Raw genomic sequence first — 20,058 nt, 5'->3', positions numbered from 1 at the left:
TCGTCTCCGTTACTTCTGTGCTTGTGTGCTGTGTCTGGGCTCCGCAGGCTTTGTGCCCATTGTGCTGTGGGTGTAGTGTGGGCACAGCAGGCGCTTGTCTACAGTGTATAAAAGAACACAAGTTTCCTTGGAGCGGAGCGCCCTCTGGTGGATGACTCCTCACATGTCAGGGCTGTCACAGCTGGTGTAACATGCAGCTGCAGCTCCTGGAGCCTCCCTGCAGTTACTGTGCTCTCTGCAGGACGGACAGACACAGTTTTCTTTTTTTCTCTTTTGTTTTTGCTTTTCACCTTGTATTATGTCTCAGGGAATGCGGCTGATCCGTGTGCGGACCCCGCGGTGCAGGAATCCGGGGGGCAGACTTTCACTTTCCCTGCAGATACATCTGATTTCTACCATCTGTTTATTTTCTAAATGGTGACACCAGTGCTGGGAGTTGTCATCTGAGCATGCTGAGAGTTGTAGTTTTGCATTAGCCGGGCTGATGGGAACATACAGTGCAGACAGTACGGCTCCTCGGGAAGACCCTCCAGGTTTAGCAGCCCGCCCCGTTGGCGGTCACTAGGACATCTTGGTTTTGGGTCCTGGTACTGGTCGCTGACCTTATGTGCCTCTGATGTTCCAGTCATCTGACCGCTGCAGCCAATCGCTGTCCTCTTTAACACCCAGTTATTACTTTATTCATGCATTTCCAGGAGGAAGGACAGAGGGGCGGCATGGTGTAGAGTTCAGAGTAACTATATTCATCAACATAGCGGTGTTATTCCTCCTGGAAATGCCTCCATTTATGACCCGCGGGGTTCTTATACCTTTTGTCAACGTGCTTCTGGTGTCAGAGCGGAGTATCTATGGTTTTGCCCCATTGATGAGGAATAATCACCCCTAGTAATGGATTTAGTCCTGTGTTTCCAGGAGGAAGAACAGAGGGGTGAAAGTAAAGTAAGCTTCTGAATAAATCTACTCCAGGATCATTATTAGTAAATGTGTCGGATGCTCGTAATTGGGGAGGACTTTGCACCAGAAGTTGTATATTTGCAGTGTGGTCTCTGTATAGCATTGGTTGCCATGCTCCGGGGAAGGCTCAGCAGAGCTGTGTGTGTATCTGGCAGCCGTCTGCTTACATTCCCAGCTCTCCCAGTACAGGTTCATCTGGGGCCGCACATATCTCTGCTGCCTCCCCCATGTAAACAAAGAAGCAGCTGGTGCGCAGAGCGGCCTGCAGTCATGTCAGCTGCCTGCACATACAGGGGCTACGGGAAGTATTCAGACCCCTTTACATTTTTCACTCTGTTGCATTGCAGCCATTTGGTAAATTCAAAAAAGTTCATTTTTTTCTCATTAATGTTCACTCTGCACTCCATCTTGACTGAAAAAAGAAACAGAGAAGTAGAAATTTTTGCAAATTTATTAAAATAGAATAACTGAAATATCACATGGTCATAAGTATTCAGTTGCTCAGTATTGAGTAGAAGCACCTTTTGAGCTAGTACAGCCATGAGTCTTCTTGGGAATGTTGCAACAAGTTTTTCACCCCTGGATTTGGGGATCCTCGGCCATTCTTCCTTGCAGATCCTCTCCAGTTCCATCAGGTTGGATGGGGAACGTTGGTGGACGCCATTTTCAGGTCTCTCCAGAGATGCTCAATTGGGTTTAGGTCAGGGCTCTGGCTGTGCCAGTCAAGAATGGTCACAGAGTTGTTCTGAAGCCAGTCCTTTGTTATTTTAGCTGTGTGCTTAGGGTCATTGTCTTGTTGGAAGGTGATCCTTCAGCCAAGTCTGAGGTCCAGAGCACTCTGGAAGAGGATTTCATCCAGGATATCTCTGTACTTGGCCACCTTCATGTTTCCTTCAATGACAACCAGTCGTCCTGTCCCTGCAGCTGAAAACATCTCCATAGCATGATGCTGCCACCACCATGCTTCACTGTTGGGATTGTATTGGGCAGGTGATGAGCAGAGCCTGGTTTTCTCCACATATACCGCTTAGAATTATTACCAAAAAGGTCTATCTTCATCTCATCAGACCAGAGAATCTTATTTCTCATAGTCTGGGAGTCCTTCATGTGTTTTTTTTTTAGCAAACTCTATGCACGCTTTCATACGTCTTACACTGAGGAGAGGCTTCCGTCGGACCACTCTGCCATAAATGCCCGACTGGTGGAGGGCTGTAGTGATAGTTGATTTTGTGAAACTTTCTCGCATCTCCCTACTGCATCTCTGGAGCTCAGCCACAGTGATCTTGGGGTTCTTCTTTACCTCTCTCACCAAGGCTCTTTTCCCACGTTTGCTCAGTTTGGCTGGATGGCCAGGTCTAGGAAGACTTCTGGTGGTCCCAAACTTCTTCCATTTAAGGATCACAGAGGCCACACCTTGAGTACTGCAGACATTCTGTTGTAACCTTGGCCAGATCTGTGCCTTCCCACAATTCTGTCTCTGAGCTCCTTGGCCAGTTCCTTTGACCTCATGATTCTCATTTGGTCTGACATGCACTGTGAGCTGTGAGGTCTTATATAGACAGGTGTGCGCCTCCAAAATCAAGTCCTATCAGTTTAATTAAACACAGTTGGACTCCACTGAAGGAGTAGAACCATCTCAAGGAGGATCACAAGGAAATGGACAGCATGTGACTTAAATATGAGTCTGAGCAAAGGGTCTGAATACTTATGACCATGTGATGTTTTTTTTTTTATTAAATTTGGAAAAACTTCTACATGGCTGTTTTATTTCTGTCAAGAAATGGGGGTGCAGAGTGAACATTAATGAGAAAAAAATGAACTTTTTTGAATTTACCAAATGGCTGCAATGAAACAGAGTGAAAAATGTAAAGGGGTCTGAATACTTTCCATACCCACTATATGTATGCCTGGCACATGAGGTGCCGCCGCTCATCCCTGGCATTTGTATTTTCTTGAACATAATATATTGTTAGTGATGCACGTTAGTTAACAGAATACTTCCTAACATTTCCGTCCTCTCAGACCATGATCCCTGGTGATATTCTACAACATTGAGACCTAAAAATGCATCAATGTAAAAAGCCAGATGTAATATACAGTGATCTATACAATTAAAATTTTATTGAATTTTTCTGAGGATAAGTCTATGTTCAGACAATGCATTTTTTTTAACCAATTTAAAGTTACAGTACCAGAAAAAGTTGACATTTTAGAAATCTCATGCACATACCAGTGTTTTTTTCCTGACTGAATAGGAAAACTTCAGCATGTCACTTTTCAGCATTTTTGCAGTGTTTTTTTTTCATCCATTGAAAGCAATGAGGAAGTGCAAAAAAAATTGCCTTTAGTTTTATCCTGCATTTTTAGTAATAAAAAGCAGATACAGTAGGGTGTGAAACATATTTATTTTTGCAATTTTTCTCATGTTTAAACCTTCATGTCTTGGTGTTCTCACATGAGAATGGCTGTAGTATTTATACAGTTTATATTAGTGATAGTGTATGGGTTAAAGTAAAAATGCCTGAGCAATTCAATGGCCAACCAATGTACAGTAAAAATTGCCTGACCAATGTGTGAAATTGAAGGATGCCTGACCAACTCAATGGCCCTGACCAGTGTGTGAAATTGAGGGATGTCTGACCAACTCAATGGCCCTGACCAATGTAAGAAATTGAAGGATGTCTGACCAACTCAATGGCCCTGACCAATGTATAAAATCGAAGGATGCCTGACCAGCACAATGGCCCTGACCAATGTATGAAATTGAAGGATGCCTGACCAGCACAATGTCCCTGACCAATGTATGAAATTGAAGGATGCCTGACCAGCACAATGTCCCTGACCAATGTATGAAATTGAAGGATGTCTGACCAACTCAATGGCCCTGACCAGTGTGTGAAATTGAAGGATGCCTGACCAATGTGTGAAAGATATGACACATTGTATCAAAATGTAAAAGCTTCTGTGCTGTACCATGAAAAGATAAGAATAAAATATTTACAAAAATATGAGGGGTGTTCTCACTTTTGGGATACATCATACGTTGGAAAGGCTGAGTTGTGGGGACCAAAATTTTCTATAATTGTAAGTGGGACAAGTATTGAGGAATTGCTGGCGGACAGAAGGAAAGCGCCGGGGGGGCGGAGGAAGACATTCTAAAGGTACCTTCACACTAAACGATATCGCTAGCGATCCGTGACGTTGCAGCGTCCTGGATAGCGATATCGTTCAGTGTGACGCAGCAGCGATCAGAAACCTGCTGTGATGTCGTTGGTCGGGGCTAGAAGGCCAGAACTTTATTTGGTCGCTGGCTCTCCCGCTGACATCGCTGAATCGGCGTGTGTGACACCGATTCAGCTATGTCTTCGCTGGTAACCAGGGTAAACATCGGGTTACTAAGCGCAGGGCCGCGCTTAGTAACCCGATGTTTACTCTGGTTACCATCCTATAAGTAAAAAAAACAAACACTACATACTTACCTACCGCTGTCTGTCCCCGGCGCTGTGCTTTCCTGCACTCACTGTGAGCACAGCGGCCGGAAAGCAGAGCGGTGACGTCACAGCCAGTACAGAGAAGCAGAGCGCCGGGGACAGACAGCGGAAGGTAAGTATGAAGCGTTTGTTTTTTTTTACTTTTAGGATGGTAACCAGGGTAAACATCGGGTTACTAAGCGCGGCCCTGCACCTAGTAACCCGATGTTTACCCTGGTTACCGGCATCGTTGGTCGCTGGAGAGCGGTCTGTGTGACAGCTCTCCAGCGACCAAACAGCGACGCTGCAGCGATCCGGATCGTTGTCTGGATCGCTGCAGCGTCGTTTAGTGTGAAGGTACCTTTAGCTGTGGTGGTCTTTTCTTATCAGTTTGTGCAGTCATAGATTCTATAGGTGGGTTGTAACTATTTCAGCAAACAACTGGAGGTATGTTGACCTCCAGTGACATGGGATCATTGTTTGGTGACCTGTTGTAACAGGGATTTTTTTTTAACCCCTTAACGACCGCTGATACACCTTTTAACGGCGGCAGTTAATGGTACTTATTCCTCAACGCTGCTTTTTAATGGCCCTGAGAAATAATGGTATAGCGCCCCCCAGCATTGGAAAATCTCCGGGGTCTCGGCTACTGGTGGTAGCTGAGACCCCGGAGAACATGATTCGGGTCAATTTTTACTGTCCCCAGTCTTGCGATCACAAAACAAAATAAAAAAGTCTGATTTCCCATTTATTTCTCTCTCCTCCATGACCTAACAAACCGGAGGGGAGAGAAATTGGGTCCCCTGAGCCCCTCCCCCGGTCCCTCTGGCTCTGTCCCCCAGCCCTTGGCGTCGTCTTCTGGGAAGAAAATGGTGGCCTCATGGGCAGTGCGCCCGCTGAGATCTGCCGGCCAGCACCCGGCAACAATAGGAGGTTTTTCCTATTGGTTCATTTTGATCACTGTGATAGTCTATCACAGTGATCAAGATAAAGGGGAGGTTTGATTTACTATTTTTTTTTATCACCCCCTTAGTTAGGTAAAAATAATAACATTATAAAGTTTTTTTTTTTTTTTTTTTTTTTTCTTCCATTATAGTTGGGGCTAGGGTTAGGGTTGTTGTTAGAGCTAGGATAAGGGTTGGGGTTTGGGTGTTGGGGTTAGGGTTTTGGTGTTGGGGTTAGGGTTTTGGTGTTGGGGTTAGGTTTGTGGTGTTGGGGTTTGGGTGTTGGTGTTGGGGTTAGGGTTGTGGTGTTGGGGTTAGGTTTGTGGTGTTGGGGTTAGGGTTTTGGTGTTGGGGTTAGGGTTTTGGTGTTGGGGTTAGGTTTGTGGTGTTGGGGTTAGGGTATTAGTGTTGGGGTTAGGGTTTTGGTGTTGGGGTTAGGGTTGTGGTGTTGGGGTTAGGGTTGTGGTGTTGGGGTTAGGGTTGTGGTGTTGGTGTTGGGGTTATTGTTGTGGTGTTGGTGTTGGGGTTAGGGTTGTGGTGTTGGGGTTTTATTGGAAAAATGAGAGATCGCTGGTTAACTTTTAACCCTTATAATGTCCTAACGAAAGAAAAATTGTTTCCAAAATTGTGCTGATGTAAAGTAGACATGTGGGAAATGTTATTTATTAACTATTTTGTGCGATATGACTCTCTGATTTAAGGGTAAAGAAAATAAAAAGTTTGAAAATTGCAAAATTTTCTACATTTTTGCCAAATTTCAATTTTTTTCATAAATAAACGCAAGTCTTATCGAAGAAATGTTGCCACTAACATGAAGCACAATATGTCACGAATAATCATTCTCAGAATCTGTGGGATCCGTTAAAGCGTTCCAGAGCTATAACCTCATAAAGGGACAGTGGTCAGAATTGTAAAAATTGGCCCGGTCACAAAGGGATTAATAGGCGGATTTGGATGTAGGGAACATGTATGATGGCAGCGCCACTGGAGAAGTCGGGATTGCCACCTCTGTTACCTCAATAATAACCTTAAGAACTCCCTCCCAGAAGGCTCTTAGGAATGGACATGACCACCAGTACCAGATGTGGGTCATTGTAGCAAGTCGCCACTTTTAACCTTGTCACGGTTTCCGAACCTTGAAGCTGTAAAAAGAAATGACAGAAGATGGAATATGAGCACAGCGGTGTTGATATTACATATGTCCATTTTATGGAGTGTTTTTTTTAATTACCGTATATACTCGAGTATAAGCCGACCCGAGTATAAGCCGACCCCCCTAATTTTGCCACAAAAAACTGGGAAAACTTATTGACTCGAGTATAAGCCTAGGGTGGAAATGCAGCATTTACCGGTGAATTTCAAAAATAAAAATAGATCATTATTTCCCCATAGCTGTGCCATATAGTGTTCTGCACCGTTCATATTTCCCCATAGGTGTGAACCATATAGTGCTCTGCACCGTTCACTGTGCCCCATAGATGTGCCATATACGGTGCTCTGCACCGTTCATTGTGCCCCATAGATGTGCCATATACGGTGCTCTGCACCGTTCACTGTGCCCCATAGCTGTGCTGTGCCATATACGGTGCTCTGCACCGTTCACTGTGCCCCATAGCTGTGCCATATACGGTGCTCTGCACCGTTCACTGTGCCCCATAGCTGTGCTGTGCCATATACGGTGCTCTGCACCGTTCACTGTGCCCCATACATAGCTGTGCTGTGCCATATACCGTGCTCTGCACCGTTCATTGTGCCCCATACATAGCTGTGCTGTGCCATATACAGTGCTCTGCACCGTTCATTGTGCCCCATACATAGCTGTGCTGTGCCATATACGGTGCTCTGCACCGTTCATTGTGCCCCATAGATGTGCCATATACGGTGCTCTGCACCGTTCACTGTGCCCCATAGCTGTGCTGTGCCATATACGGTGCTCTGCACCGTTCACTGTGCCCCATAGCTGTGCCATATACGGTGCTCTGCACCGTTCACTGTGCCCCATAGCTGTGCTGTGCCATATACGGTGCTCTGCACCGTTCACTGTGCCCCATACATAGCTGTGCTGTGCCATATACGGTGCTCTGCACCGTTCATTGTGCCCCATAGCTGTGCCATATACGGTGCTCTGCACCGTTCACTGTGCCCCATAGCTGTGCTGTGCCATATACGGTGCTCTGCACCGTTCACTGTGCCCCATAGCTGTGCTGTGCCATATACGGTGCTCTGCACCGTTCACTGTGCCCCATAGCTGTGCTGTGCCATATACGGTGCTCTGCACCGTTCACTGTACCCCATAGCTGTGCTGTGCCATATACGGTGCTCTGCACCGTTCACTGTGCCCCATAGCTGTGCTGTGCCATATACGGTGCTCTGCACCGTTCACTGTGCCCCATAGCTGTGCTGTGCCATATACGGTGCTCTGCACCGTTCATTGTGCCCCATAGCTGTGCTGTGCCATATACGGTGCTCTGCACCGTTCACTGTACCCCATAGCTGTGCTGTGCCATATACGGTGCTCTGCACCGTTCACTGTGCCCCATAGCTGTGCTGTGCCATATACGGTGCTCTGCACCGTTCACTGTGCCCCATAGCTGTGCTGTGCCATATACGGTGCTCTGCACCGTTCACTGTGCCCCATAGATGCTCCACATAAATTTGTGCCGCCGCTGCCGCAATAAAGAAAAAAAACCACATACTCACCTCCCTTGATTGCAGCTCCCGGCGTCTCGTTCCGGCGCCTCCATCTTCCCGGCGTCTCTGCTCTGACTGATCAGGCAGAGGGCGCCGCGCACACTATATGCGTCATCGCGCCCCCTGCCTGAACAGTCAGAGAGCGCAGACGCCGGGAAGATGGAGGCGCCGGCCGGGAAGATGGATCGGCGCCCGGCGGCTGGAACGAGGACAGGTGAATATGCTATACTCACCTAGTCCTGGCGATCCTCGCGCTGTCCCCTCCTGTCTTCGGTGCCGCAGCTTCTTTCTCTATCAGCGGTCACCGGCACCGCTGATTAGAGAAATGAATAAGCGGCTCCGCCCCTATGGGAGGTGGAGCCGCTTATTCATTTCTGTAATGAGCGGTCCCACGTGACCGCTGAAGAGAGGAAGAAACTGCAGCGCCGAAGCCCGTGGGACGGCAGGGACAGCGCGAGGATCGCTGGGACTAGGTAAGTATACCTCAGCGCCCTCACCCCCTCACCCGCCGACCCCACCGCTACCGTGACTCGAGTATAAGCCGAGGGGGGCACTTTCAGCCCAAAAATTTGGGCTGAAAATCTCGGCTTATACTCGAGTATATACGGTAGGTGGATTCCGTCTGAAAAAGATACTGTGTGCACACATCCTTAAAGTTTATAAGCAAGAGTGGAAAAAATGCTGCAATATCAGTAAGGTTTCTAAAATGGAAGTGTTAATAGATTATTCAGTTTGCATTTTGTTAATTGATTAAAAAAAATAAACATAGGAAAAAATCGCACTGCTATTTGGTGACCGCCCTTTGCCTTCATCACTTCTTCCAGGTACTTGCGCTCAGTTTTTGAAGGAACTTGGCAGGAGGTTGTTCCAAACATCTTGGAGAACTGACCTCAGATCTTCTTGTGTTTGTGGCTTGTGCGAATCCTTTTGTATTCCCAGACTGGACAATGTGAGATCTGGGATCTGTGTGAGGTCCATGTCATCTCTCCTTGTTCTTCTTTACCCTTAAGATGGATCTTAATGACTGCTTAGATGTTTGGGGTCGTTGTCCTACTACAGAATTACTTTGGAGCAAATCTGATTCCTCCCTGATGGTACTGTACAATGGATAACTATCTGCCGGTGTTTCTCAGTGTGGAAGACCCCATTAAAAAGGATCTGCCACCATGAAAATGCAGTCCAGTCTGCAGGCACCATGTGATTGAGAGCACCTGCTGCCATTTTTCTGCATCCCAGTTCTGTTTTTGTATGTAGTTTAGTCACTTGGCCTTGTTTTCATCTGGATGGTATGGTTCTTACATGAAGACCACTTCTGGACTGACTTCTTCTAACAGTATATGGGTATATCTTGATCCCACTGGTTGTTGCCAATTATCTGATATCACTGCTGAAAATCTTCCAATTTGAAGGGAAGTAATCATGAGGTTTCTGACATTTGCTGAGCTCAGTTTCAGACCACTGCATCTACAGTCCTCAACGTTGCCCATTAGTTGACGCTTTTTCAAAAGAGCTTAAACATCACACTCTAAACCACAGTCTGCTGTGAAATCTTTGCCTGGGAGAGACCTCGCTGGTGCATTGTAACTACCTTGTGTGCTGGGAGAGACCTCGCTGATGCATTATAACTACCTTGTGTGCTGGGAGAGACCTCGCTGATGCATTATAACTACCTTGTGTGCTGGGAGAGACCTCGCTGATACATTATAACTACCTTGTCTGCTGGGAGAGACCTCGCTGATAACTACCTTGTCTTGTTGCTGTTCTCGCTCTTGCCATGGTGCATGACTTGTGACCCAAAACTATCTTCTACAACCTCACCTTCATTTATGTTTATCACCGTGTTACATCCTTTTATGAAAATTGTGATAATTATCAAGTGTGGAATATGTGTCACAGATCCCCACTCCGTGGTGTCACTAATTCGTAACGTACCCGCTCTCAGCACGTGACCTGGGGTTGTGCCTCTATCTCCCCACTCTCCAGCATTCAACCTCTGTCCTTGTCTGTAATGGGAGCATAAATCACACCGACCCAGGCCACACACCCGCTCATATACGCTGACACCACTCATCGAACTCACGGGCGATGAGTCCCGGAAATTTTAGTAATAATATTGTCTACCACTCACACACCTTGGGCTTTGGATTTGTTAGAACATTCAAGGTTCAACTTGTTAAAGTTTATACTTTAATACAAAAAGGTTCAGTGCTTAGAGTAAGAAAAAGGTATTAAAATATGATAATAAAGACATACAACTTATGCAAAACAGTATAATATAAACAGGAGAAAACTTAAAGAAATCATCTAACTTTGTAGTTTGCTTTCTGCTCCCTGAGGGTAGGATGAATGTAGATTGGATCACACCAGCTCAGCTGCCCCCATTATGTGAACACGGTTCTAGGTATACAGGTCTAATTTATAGCTTTGGTCTGGAGGTCCGGTTTCTAGACCAGCCTCTCAGGGTAATATCATAATTGCTTGTTTTTGATTGGACCACTGCCACGCTACCAATGAATATATTATTTTCTCTTGAGATCCTTTTGTGTAAACGTTCTCAGAGAGATACTATCAGGCCGTAATTGACATCTCTCTTCCAAGAGCTAAGAGATGTCAAATTTTACCTTTCTTCTTGGCTTCCAGCAAGACCCCCTGGTGAGATTTGGAGACAGAAGTCTGCTTGTCTTAGGAAAATACATATTTAGGGTATGTGCACACGTCAGGATTTTCTAGTTTTTTCACAAATGCATAGAATAGTGGGAAAAACGCAGAAAATCCGCAAAATTAATGAACATGCTGCTTTTTTTTTTTTTTACCGCGATGCATTTTTTTCACGGAAAAAAACGCATCATGTGCAGAATGCATTCTAAATGATAGGATGCATATGTCTGCAGTTTCTAATGCGGTTTTATCGCGTTTTAACACCTGGGTGAGACATGCAGGCTTCAGGACAGATGTTACTAGTCACACAGTACCTATACCTAGGTCACTACACACAAACACACACGTGGATCGTGCACTTGATGATGATACAGCAGTGCCCGAGCTCGGACTTGCATGGAGTCTTACAGCAGATCTCCGTTGCTGATCAGTGTCCCGGGGCTCCAGCGATCTGCTGTAATCTGTCAATCCGTTATTACGTGTCGAAACATACACTGCGCAAATGTATGCCCACGGTTCAGGAGCTGCTTGCTTATTCCTTTTGTTCAGCCTATGCTACTTTCCACAAAGAATTGCTGTCCTGTCCCAAAACTTCAGGTGGCCGGTGACCCTTTGTGGAGGAGAGGGGCACGGGAAATTAAATGGAACATCGAACAATTACAGTTTTTACATGGGCCAATGATCTGCAGAACTGACATTTTGTTTTTTCTCTATCGCCTCATTGGGGGACACCGGAAACCATGGGTGCATGCTGCTGCCACTAGGAGGCTGACACTATGCAAATAAAAAAGTTAGCTCCTCCTCTGCAGTGTACACCCTACCGACAGAAAGTAGGATATTCAGTTTAGCTTAGTGTGAGTAGGAGGTGGACACGGGTCTTTCATTAGATCCTTATCTACTTCAATTTTCATAATTTCCGGAGGGATACAGGGTGAACAGTCACACCTGTAATCCCACATTATGGACTGAGTACGGCGTGTACTGCCACCCCGTATCCTCATAGATCCGACAGCAGGACCATGATCCTGGCACACAAGCGTGCTTAGAAGTTCGGTCCTAGCTGATTTCCTATGCAGGGAAATATTTGGTATCTGCCTCTCTAGATGCGCGGCTTGTGCAGCTCACGCGTCCAGCAATATGGTGGCCATCCGGCGGAATATTCGGCTCTACACACGGCAGGCGGACTTGTCTTCAAGAAGTCCCTTACCAGCCTCCCCTTCCACGGGGCCCGTCGTTTGGCTACATGCTGGAACAAATTATTAAGGACGCCACGGAAGGCACGAGTTTCCTTTTGTCCTTTCACTTTTTCGAGACGTCGGAAGATTCCTTTAGCTAACACAGACCACGGTCTCGTCTGGCTAGAGAAAAGGCTTCCTTCAAGCCTACCCCTTCCCGGCGTTCCCGCAACTCCCATGGTTGGTCCACCAGGCCTAGACCTGGCAGATGTTCCTCGGCGTAACTCGTGCTAAGGGCCCAGCGTCTTTTCCAGTTTGGGCGGGCGTCTCTTGTTTTTTTTCAGGGATGTTTGGCTGGCCTCGGTGGAGGATGCTTAGATCAGGGAGGTGGTATCCTCTGGATACAAGATAGGGTTTGCTTCGCGGCCCCGGAATCACTTCTTCGAATCCCGCCCTTTAAAAAAGCCTCCTCTGATCCCAGGATTCTTTGCGTCCATTACCTTCCTTCTTTGTTCGGAGGTTATCGTTTCTGTCCCACAGCAGGAACGCTTCACAGGTTTCTATTCCAACCTGCTTGTAGTGCCGAACAAGAGCGGCGCAGTTCGACCCATTATGGCTCTGAAGTTAGTGAACAGAAGGTTCCGCCTCCAGCATTTCAGGATGAAGTTCCTCTGTTTAGTTCTGACTTCCACAGGAATTCCTGTGCTCCATGGGTATCCAAGATGCCTAACTCCATGTTCTGATTTTCCCCAGCACACCTGAGTTTCCTGCGTTTCGCGGCGCAGAAGAGTCATTTCCAGTTTGTCGCCCTGCCGCTCGGTCTTGCGACCGCTCCCAGTGTCTTCATAAAGATCATGGATACATTTATGGCCATTTTGAGGATCAGGGGCCTAGTGCTCATTCCATATCTTGAAGTCATCCTCATCAAGGCTCTGCCCCTTTCAGGCCCAGGAGAGTCTGACCATTGTCCTCAACTCCCTGTCCCGTTTCTGGTGGCTTGCCAACAGAACAAAGCCTTGTCTTGTTCAGAGTCAGCATCTCGTCCTCTAAAGGTACCGTCACATTTAGCGACGCTGCAGCGATACCGACAACGATCCGGATCGCTGCAGCGTCGCTGTTTGGTCGCTGGAGAGCTGTCACACAGACAGCTCTCCAGCGACCAACGATGCCGGTAACCAGGGTAAACATTGGGTAACTAAGCGCAGGGCCGCGCTTAGTAACCCGATGTTTACCCTGGTTACCATCCTAAAAGTAAAAAAAAACAAACACTACATACTTGCCTATCGCTGTCTGTCCTCCAGCGCTGTGCTCTGCACTCCTCCTGTACTGACTGTGAGCACAGCGGCCGGAAAGCAGAGCGGTGACGTCACCGCTCTGCTTTCCGGCTGACCGACGCTCACAGCCAGTACAGGAGGAGTGCAGAGCACAGCGCTGGAGGACAGACAGCGGTAGGTAAGTATGTAGTGTTTTTTTTTTTTTTTACTTTTAGGATGGTAACCAGGGTAAACATCGGGTTACTAAGCGCGGCCCTGCGCTTAGTTACCCGATGTTTACCCTGGTTACCAGTGAAGACATCGCTGAATCGGTGTCACACACGCCGATTCAGCGATGTCTGCGGGGAGTCCAGCGACCAAATAAAGTTCTGGACTTTCTTCCCCGACCAGCGACAGCACAGCAGGGGCCTGATCGCTGCTGCCTGTCACACTGGACGATATCGCTAGCGAGGACGCTGCAACGTCACGGATCGCTAGCAATATCGTCTAGTGTGACTGTACCTTTACCGTGTCAAGAACAGAGTGACTCCTCCTGGGATTAAGACTCACTCTGCCCCGGGCAGTGGGCGCCTCCTGGGCGGTACACCATGGTGCATGCGCCCTACAACTTTGCTAGGCAGCAACCTGGTGTTCCGTTCACTCATTTGCCAAATGTTATACGCTCCATACCTACGGTTCGTCAGTTGCCAACCTAGGCGGAAGGATCTTGCAGGCGGCAGTGGTGAGTCCTCCGATCTGAATGGAGTTTTTCTGCTGTTCCCACCCCAGGGACTGCTTTGGGACATCCCATGGTTCCTGTGTCCCCCAATGAGGCGATAGAGAAAACAGGATTTTTGTTTGCTTACCGTAAAATCTGTTTCTCGGAGCCTTCATTGGGGGACACAGCACCCTCCCAAGTTGAACAGCTCTGTTTTTATTGTTATATTGTTAGTTTGAGTTTTCTATCTTTTACATGTTGCTTCTCCAACTGCTTTCTCACTAACTGAATATCCTACTTCCTGTCGGTAGGGTGTATACTGCAGAGGAGGAGCTAACTTTTTTATTTGCATAGTGTCAGCCTCTTAGTGGCAGCAGCATACACCATGGTTCCTGTGTCCCCCAATGAAGGCTCCGAGAAACAAATTTTACGGTAAGCAATCAAAAATCCTGTTTTTGCTATGTCCAAATTTTGCTGACCCTACTAAGGGAATTTGTTAAAGGGGATTTGAAGTGTCAAAATTTCCTAGGCTGCAGTATAGTTTGAAAAAAAAAAAAAAAAAAAAAACTCTCGCCCCTCCCCCCCGGTCCAGCTCAGTCTCCACTTCTTCTCCCATTGTCTACTATTAATTGCCAATCTCTGCCCGAGTTGACATTGCTGAACTCACTGCTTGGCTGCAGTGCTGTCGATGTGAGCTTTTATCTTTCATAGTGTACAGCTAGTTACCATGGAGCCATTTTTATTTTTGTCTTTACAGAAGGATGCCTGCAGTGACGCCAGCTTGAGTGACAGCCAGTTACCCCCTCCTGCCAAGCGAGCTTGTAACCATGCTGAGCCTGTCCGGAAGGAGAGCCCTAAACCCCGTGCCGCCGCCAAACAACGGGAGGGATGGAGTATGTCAACCAGGAGATCCAGGTAAAGGCCACCGGCTGCCGAGTCACACTGTCAGCCCAGTCACAAATCTTGTCAGTGCAGGAGGTATTAAGAAAGCTGACAATGTTCTGGTAATTGATATATTTATTAGAGGGTTTCTCATATTCAGGAGCGCACCCTTCACCTGCCTCCTGGCTTCCTGCTTCCCATGGAGTGGTGCTCCTGATGATTTACAGTTTTCAGTCTTGTGCATGCTGCGCTGCTGATGTGACCAGTCCCCTTTTTCATGCAGGGATCAAGGGCAGCATGGACGGAGTGCAGGGCACTGATGCTATCCAGAGCTAGCAGCAAGGCCAACTTCAGAGCAGTGCTCCTTGCTTAAGAGACCGGCAACCTCTGATAGACTGCAGCAGCGGCCGATGCCCTACGCAACGAGCAGTAAACTATTAAATTAAAAATCCCTCTGTTCTTGATAACTGAGAGGGTTTTTAGAAAGTAAATCGCAAAGTAGTATATTTTTTTTATTAAACAGTTGCTTTAATTAGGCAAGCAAGTTTGCGATTGCCTTGATTTTCTGTCTGCTGTCATTTTCCTGCAATGAGAGCTTTTATCTTTCATCGTGTACAGCTGGTCATCATGGAGCCTGGCCGATAGTGGAGTAGGTACATTCCAGGAAAGGGTTCAACTCTTAACATCCCAGCCATTGCTCCCCAGCTCTATGATTTATATACAGCAGGTATCTGCTCGCACACTTGCTCTCCCTTTTATCTTCTGAAGAGATGTAATTATAAAGTAACAAGCTGCCAGAGGAGGTCTGCTAATCAGTTCACTCACTGTACGGAGAAGTGTGCTTTTTCAAAAGCCCTGTTATTTCTATGTGCAAATATAGAGGTAACAGTGTAGGCTCAGAACAAACCACTAATGGCTCAATGTGTTACAGCAGAACTCGTGCTGAGCTTTATAGCTCTACTAATACTACAGTTCTGCTACTCACCTGAGCTGTCACTCAGGAAGGAGGAGAACCCGCCCTCCCGTAAACCAGGAAGTAAGGAGAATGCCGGGTCCAGATACTTTTTTTTTCTTCACCTCTGAGAGTTTTATTTTATTACTTGTATAAGTTTTTTTTTTTTTTTTTTGACGGTCACCTGATTAATCCGTGCTCTGTTGTGTTTCTGTCCTAGGTTATTATCCCAGTCTGGTGCTTCTTTACCAAACAGCCACAGCAGTCTATGTGAGTATTTCTTCTGACCTAGCTGTTGCAAATATATGTATATATCATGTTTTATCCCTCTGGCACATTTAGTGGTAAAAAAAAAAATATCAGGTTTGCAAATAATCTTTACCATTTTGTAACTGCAGCTCCTACGTGGAATGATGCATCTCTATGGTTACAAAAAGTCTGTGCAGTATTAAAACACTTTCTTTGCCCTTTTTTTTGGCCAAACAGAGTAACTCCTAAATGTAAGATTAGTCTACATGTACATAAGATATAGTCTGTAACCTTGGACAAACATAGGTCTGCAGTGGAGCTGTATACAGAGAACGATAAAAGCTTACTAATCAAAGCTAATTGCAAAGTTGATTCTTTTTTTGTTTTCTCCCTTTAATTCTTAATTCCTATAGCCTTTGATGATGGATATATACACGGAGCGGGCTTAGGAGAGCACATAGGGCAGATACCGGCTGTGCTGTACAGCTGTCGTCTGCCTCTAAATGCTTCCTGGCTCCATTTAATGCCTAGTATGCCACTGTCTATTACTTCATCCAGCAATACTGCAGTATTTCAATACAGTAAAAGAAATCAAAAGTTCCTTACGGGACTCCAAAAAATGAAAAAAGTTTAAAAAAAAAATAAAAATAAAATGAGCACACAAAAGTTCGAGTTTCAAGGTAAAAATTAAAAAAATGTGAAAGTAATGTCACGGAAAAACACGGACTCTTGCCGCTAAAAAAAAAAAAAAAAAAAAAAGCCCTCACCCAGTGTTAGCAAAATAAATAAATATGGGTCTCAGAAGTGGAGACAGAAACAGTTTTTCTTGTTTTTTTTTTTTTTTTTAAATTTTTTTAAGCCACAAAAAAATAAATTATCTATCTATCTTTGCAAGTCTCGCCTTAATCCTATTTACCTGTAGAATTACGTTACCTACTCGTTGGTACTGCACAATGGACTCAAAGTGAAACCCCAAAAACTATGGCAGATTTTTTTTTTCACCACTTTTTTTTTTTTTTTTTTAACTTTTCCCCCTTTTTCTTGTCCATTATATGTAAATATGAATGGTTTCATTCAAAGCTACAACTCGTCCCATGTGGGCAGAAAAATCTGCTTGCAAATCTTTGGGGTCCAGCTCATCTTTGTGCCCCCCTATGTTAAAATCCAGCTTGGATTAAATTGACGTAAAATATTAATGGACGAAGAGAAGCAGAACATATACAGATGGCAGTAATTTTGGCGTGGGGCAGGAAATGGGGAATCTCCAGTTTTTGGAAGAAACTGAAACTCCCTTCTTATCATAGTGGTCATAGCATGCTAGGAGTTGTAGTTCCCTTGAAATAAGGGATGACAACCCATTTGTTAATTCTCTAGACCCAGTGGAATAATTTCCGTTATGGTTTTCCTGTAGCTCTTAAAAGCCGCCGCGTGGAGAAGGAGGTTAACGTTGACCATACCTGCATTAATGGGAACCGTGAGGTCAGGAGAAGCTGCAGATCCAAGAGTAATCGATTCGAAACCCTGAACCAGAGTCTGCTGTTTGATCAGCTGGTGAACAGGTGAGCGGAGCGATCGCTGGCGGCCATCACTTCTGAGCAGTGGGCAGTCGCTGCCCTCTAGTGGTGCACTCGTATTATAACAAGTACAAGCATTATAATTAAACTGCCGCTGTAATTAAGGGGTAATCCCATTCTTTTATGATTGGCATATAGTTTGCGATATACTGGAATATTATGAAACCCCTTTACCTTCAGAGGACGCCCTATCCAATTTCTCCTTTGGCCACCGGCTGTGTTATAGCCACATGTACAGCCCCTGTGCATGGTGTGTGTGTGGGGGGGATCAGGAGAGAACATATTCTAAGGAAAAGAGCTTCTTAGATTCTGAGGATATCCTACTCCTTGACTATAGTGAGACAAATCCAAATAAGACAAATAAGAATGAGATCCAGGGTTAACACTTGAAGGGGTTCTTCAAGAAAGTGATAAAAATGGCCCCTGCACATATTTCAAACTGCAACCCATCTTAGTCACACGTTGGGACAAGTTGCCACCTGAAGAAAAAAATGCTCAGGACATGTCTCAACTATCAGAGGAAGCAGCATCATGTACAAACTAGCCTGATATGATTACTCAGCCTTGGAGTAGCGATGTAGTGGGAGAGAAAAAAAAAACTTGTCCTCAGCTTAGTGAACAAAAGCAGCTATTTTTCCCCAGCATCAGCCTTGCTCCGTGCTCAGTCAGCCTGACAGGCGCACCGCAGGGCATGAAGGCTGACTGAGAACGGAGCAGGGCTGCAGCTGAAGAGAGAGAGAGAGGATTTTTGGTACTAACCATAGCCTTCATTGTGGGACACAAGAAACCATTAGTGTAGTTTTCTGTACCAATAAATCTAGTTCTTCTCACTTGGCCATGAACAATCTGTGTTTTTATTTTTACCTCACTTGCTACAGCCCTGGCTTCTCAGCTGAGAGAGTAGATCAGGGCACCATTCTACTCCTCTGACAGTTGAGACGCATGTTCCTAGAATAGGTTGCCAAGTAGAATGTGCATCAGCCTTTTTTACCACGTTCTTTGCGAACCCCATTAAGGTCCAATTTCCATCCAATGCACTCGCAATGCTTCAATAGTTTTCTCATTCCCAATTGGTATGAAAAAACAATCGCAGATCTGCGCTGCCCCATAATATAGTATTGGGCCGAGTGCTATCTGATAACACATCGTGTAGCACTCCGCCATGTTATACGCTCGTGTGAGCGAGCCCTGAGACATCTACTGATCGGCAGCATGTTTGCCTGCCGGTGGGAGTTTTATAGGCTAGTTAAACATGCTGACCCAGCTTCAGATAAGCACTGAATGGTCTGCAAAGGACAGTTCACTGCAAATTGGGCTGCCATTGTTCTCGGCAGCACAGGTCTGCTTTACACAGGATGACGTGCTGCCGACAAACCAAAAGATCTTTTCACTGGATGAACGAGTGTTTTGCCTGTTAATCAGATGACCAGCAGCCTGTTCACACTGCACGGTCATCCTGAGATGAGCGGTCCTCTACTTATTTGCAGTAATTGCACCTTAAAGCCTCATTCAGACGTCTGTGATTGTTCAGGTACCCAAAATAATGCTCAGTGTTGGTAATTTTTTAATTTTGTTTTTGCCACTGATCCATACAGTTGTAAGGGCAATTTCAAGTTATTATTAAGAATAAAAAAAACGGACATGCCTCAGTGATTATTTTACGGACTCACGATCCGCAAGCAAAAAAAAAAAAATTCTGGACATGTGAACAGCTCCATAAATCATAATGGGCACATGTTCTATCTGTGAAAATCACTGATGGAGCACGTGTGCGATTCCCAAATGTCTGAACCAGGTCTAATGCTGAGTTTAGACATGCCGACCATACTTGTATACACACAGAACGATCGTTGGCACAATCGTTCTGTGCTCATCAAACATCATATCGCTAGCACATCACCTATTTATACAGCATAATGTGCTGCCGAGAACGATCATTTTAGATCCAGCTCAAAATTCATCGCACCCAACGAACGAGCGAGTGTGTTTTTTTTTTGTTTGTTTTTTTCCTGTTCGTAACTCTGGCATATGCTGGCAGAGAACGCTCGTCTTGCTCCATCGGGAAGGCTGTCCATCTTGTGCCGTCAGGGCGTCTTGTGCCGTCGGGACGTCTTGTGCCATCGGGACGTCTTGTGCCATTGGGACGTCTTGCGCCATCGGGAAGGCCGTTCGTCTTGTGCCGTCGGGAAGGCCTTTCGTCTTGCGCCGTCGGGAAATGCCGTTCGCCTTGTGCCGTCGGGATGTCTTGCACCATCGGGGAATGCTGTTCGTCTTGTGCCATCGGGACTTCTTGCACCATCGGGAAGGCCGTTCGTCTAGTGCCGTCGGGACGTCTTGGGGCGCCTTGTGCCTGGCCAGCCATAGTGATTTGTGAACCATTGGCTTGAATCTTAACTTCAGAGCTCGCAGATTTCCGGGGTTTCCGGATGTCCTAGGTAGAGCAAACGCTTCAAACGACCTGGCTGGATTTTCTGAGCCGGTGCTGCTCACTCCCCACCGCGCGGCTCTCTGAACATACGGAGACCCCTGGGATTACTG

General features: G+C 46.1%; 1 protein-coding gene across 2 annotated transcripts in view; it reads left to right on the top strand.

The window, feature by feature from the left end:
- Nucleotides 1-20,058, top strand: part of ATAD2B (ATPase family AAA domain containing 2B) — a 153,206-nt gene that overhangs the window by 19,736 nt on the left and 113,412 nt on the right. For both annotated transcript variants that reach the window (XM_069728154.1, XM_069728155.1), the window contains exons 2-4: nt 14,621-14,778; nt 15,918-15,967; nt 17,358-17,505. In XM_069728154.1, coding sequence (XP_069584255.1) covers nt 14,621-14,778; nt 15,918-15,967; nt 17,358-17,505 — 356 coding nt within the window. The remainder of the gene's footprint in view (nt 1-14,620; nt 14,779-15,917; nt 15,968-17,357; nt 17,506-20,058) is intronic.

Source organism: Ranitomeya imitator, chromosome 5, assembly GCF_032444005.1.
Source record: "Ranitomeya imitator isolate aRanImi1 chromosome 5, aRanImi1.pri, whole genome shotgun sequence".
In the NCBI taxonomy this organism is placed as follows: domain Eukaryota; kingdom Metazoa; phylum Chordata; class Amphibia; order Anura; family Dendrobatidae; genus Ranitomeya; species Ranitomeya imitator.
Note: the sequence above shows the minus strand (reverse complement) of the source record. Positions and strands in the feature narration are given on the sequence as shown.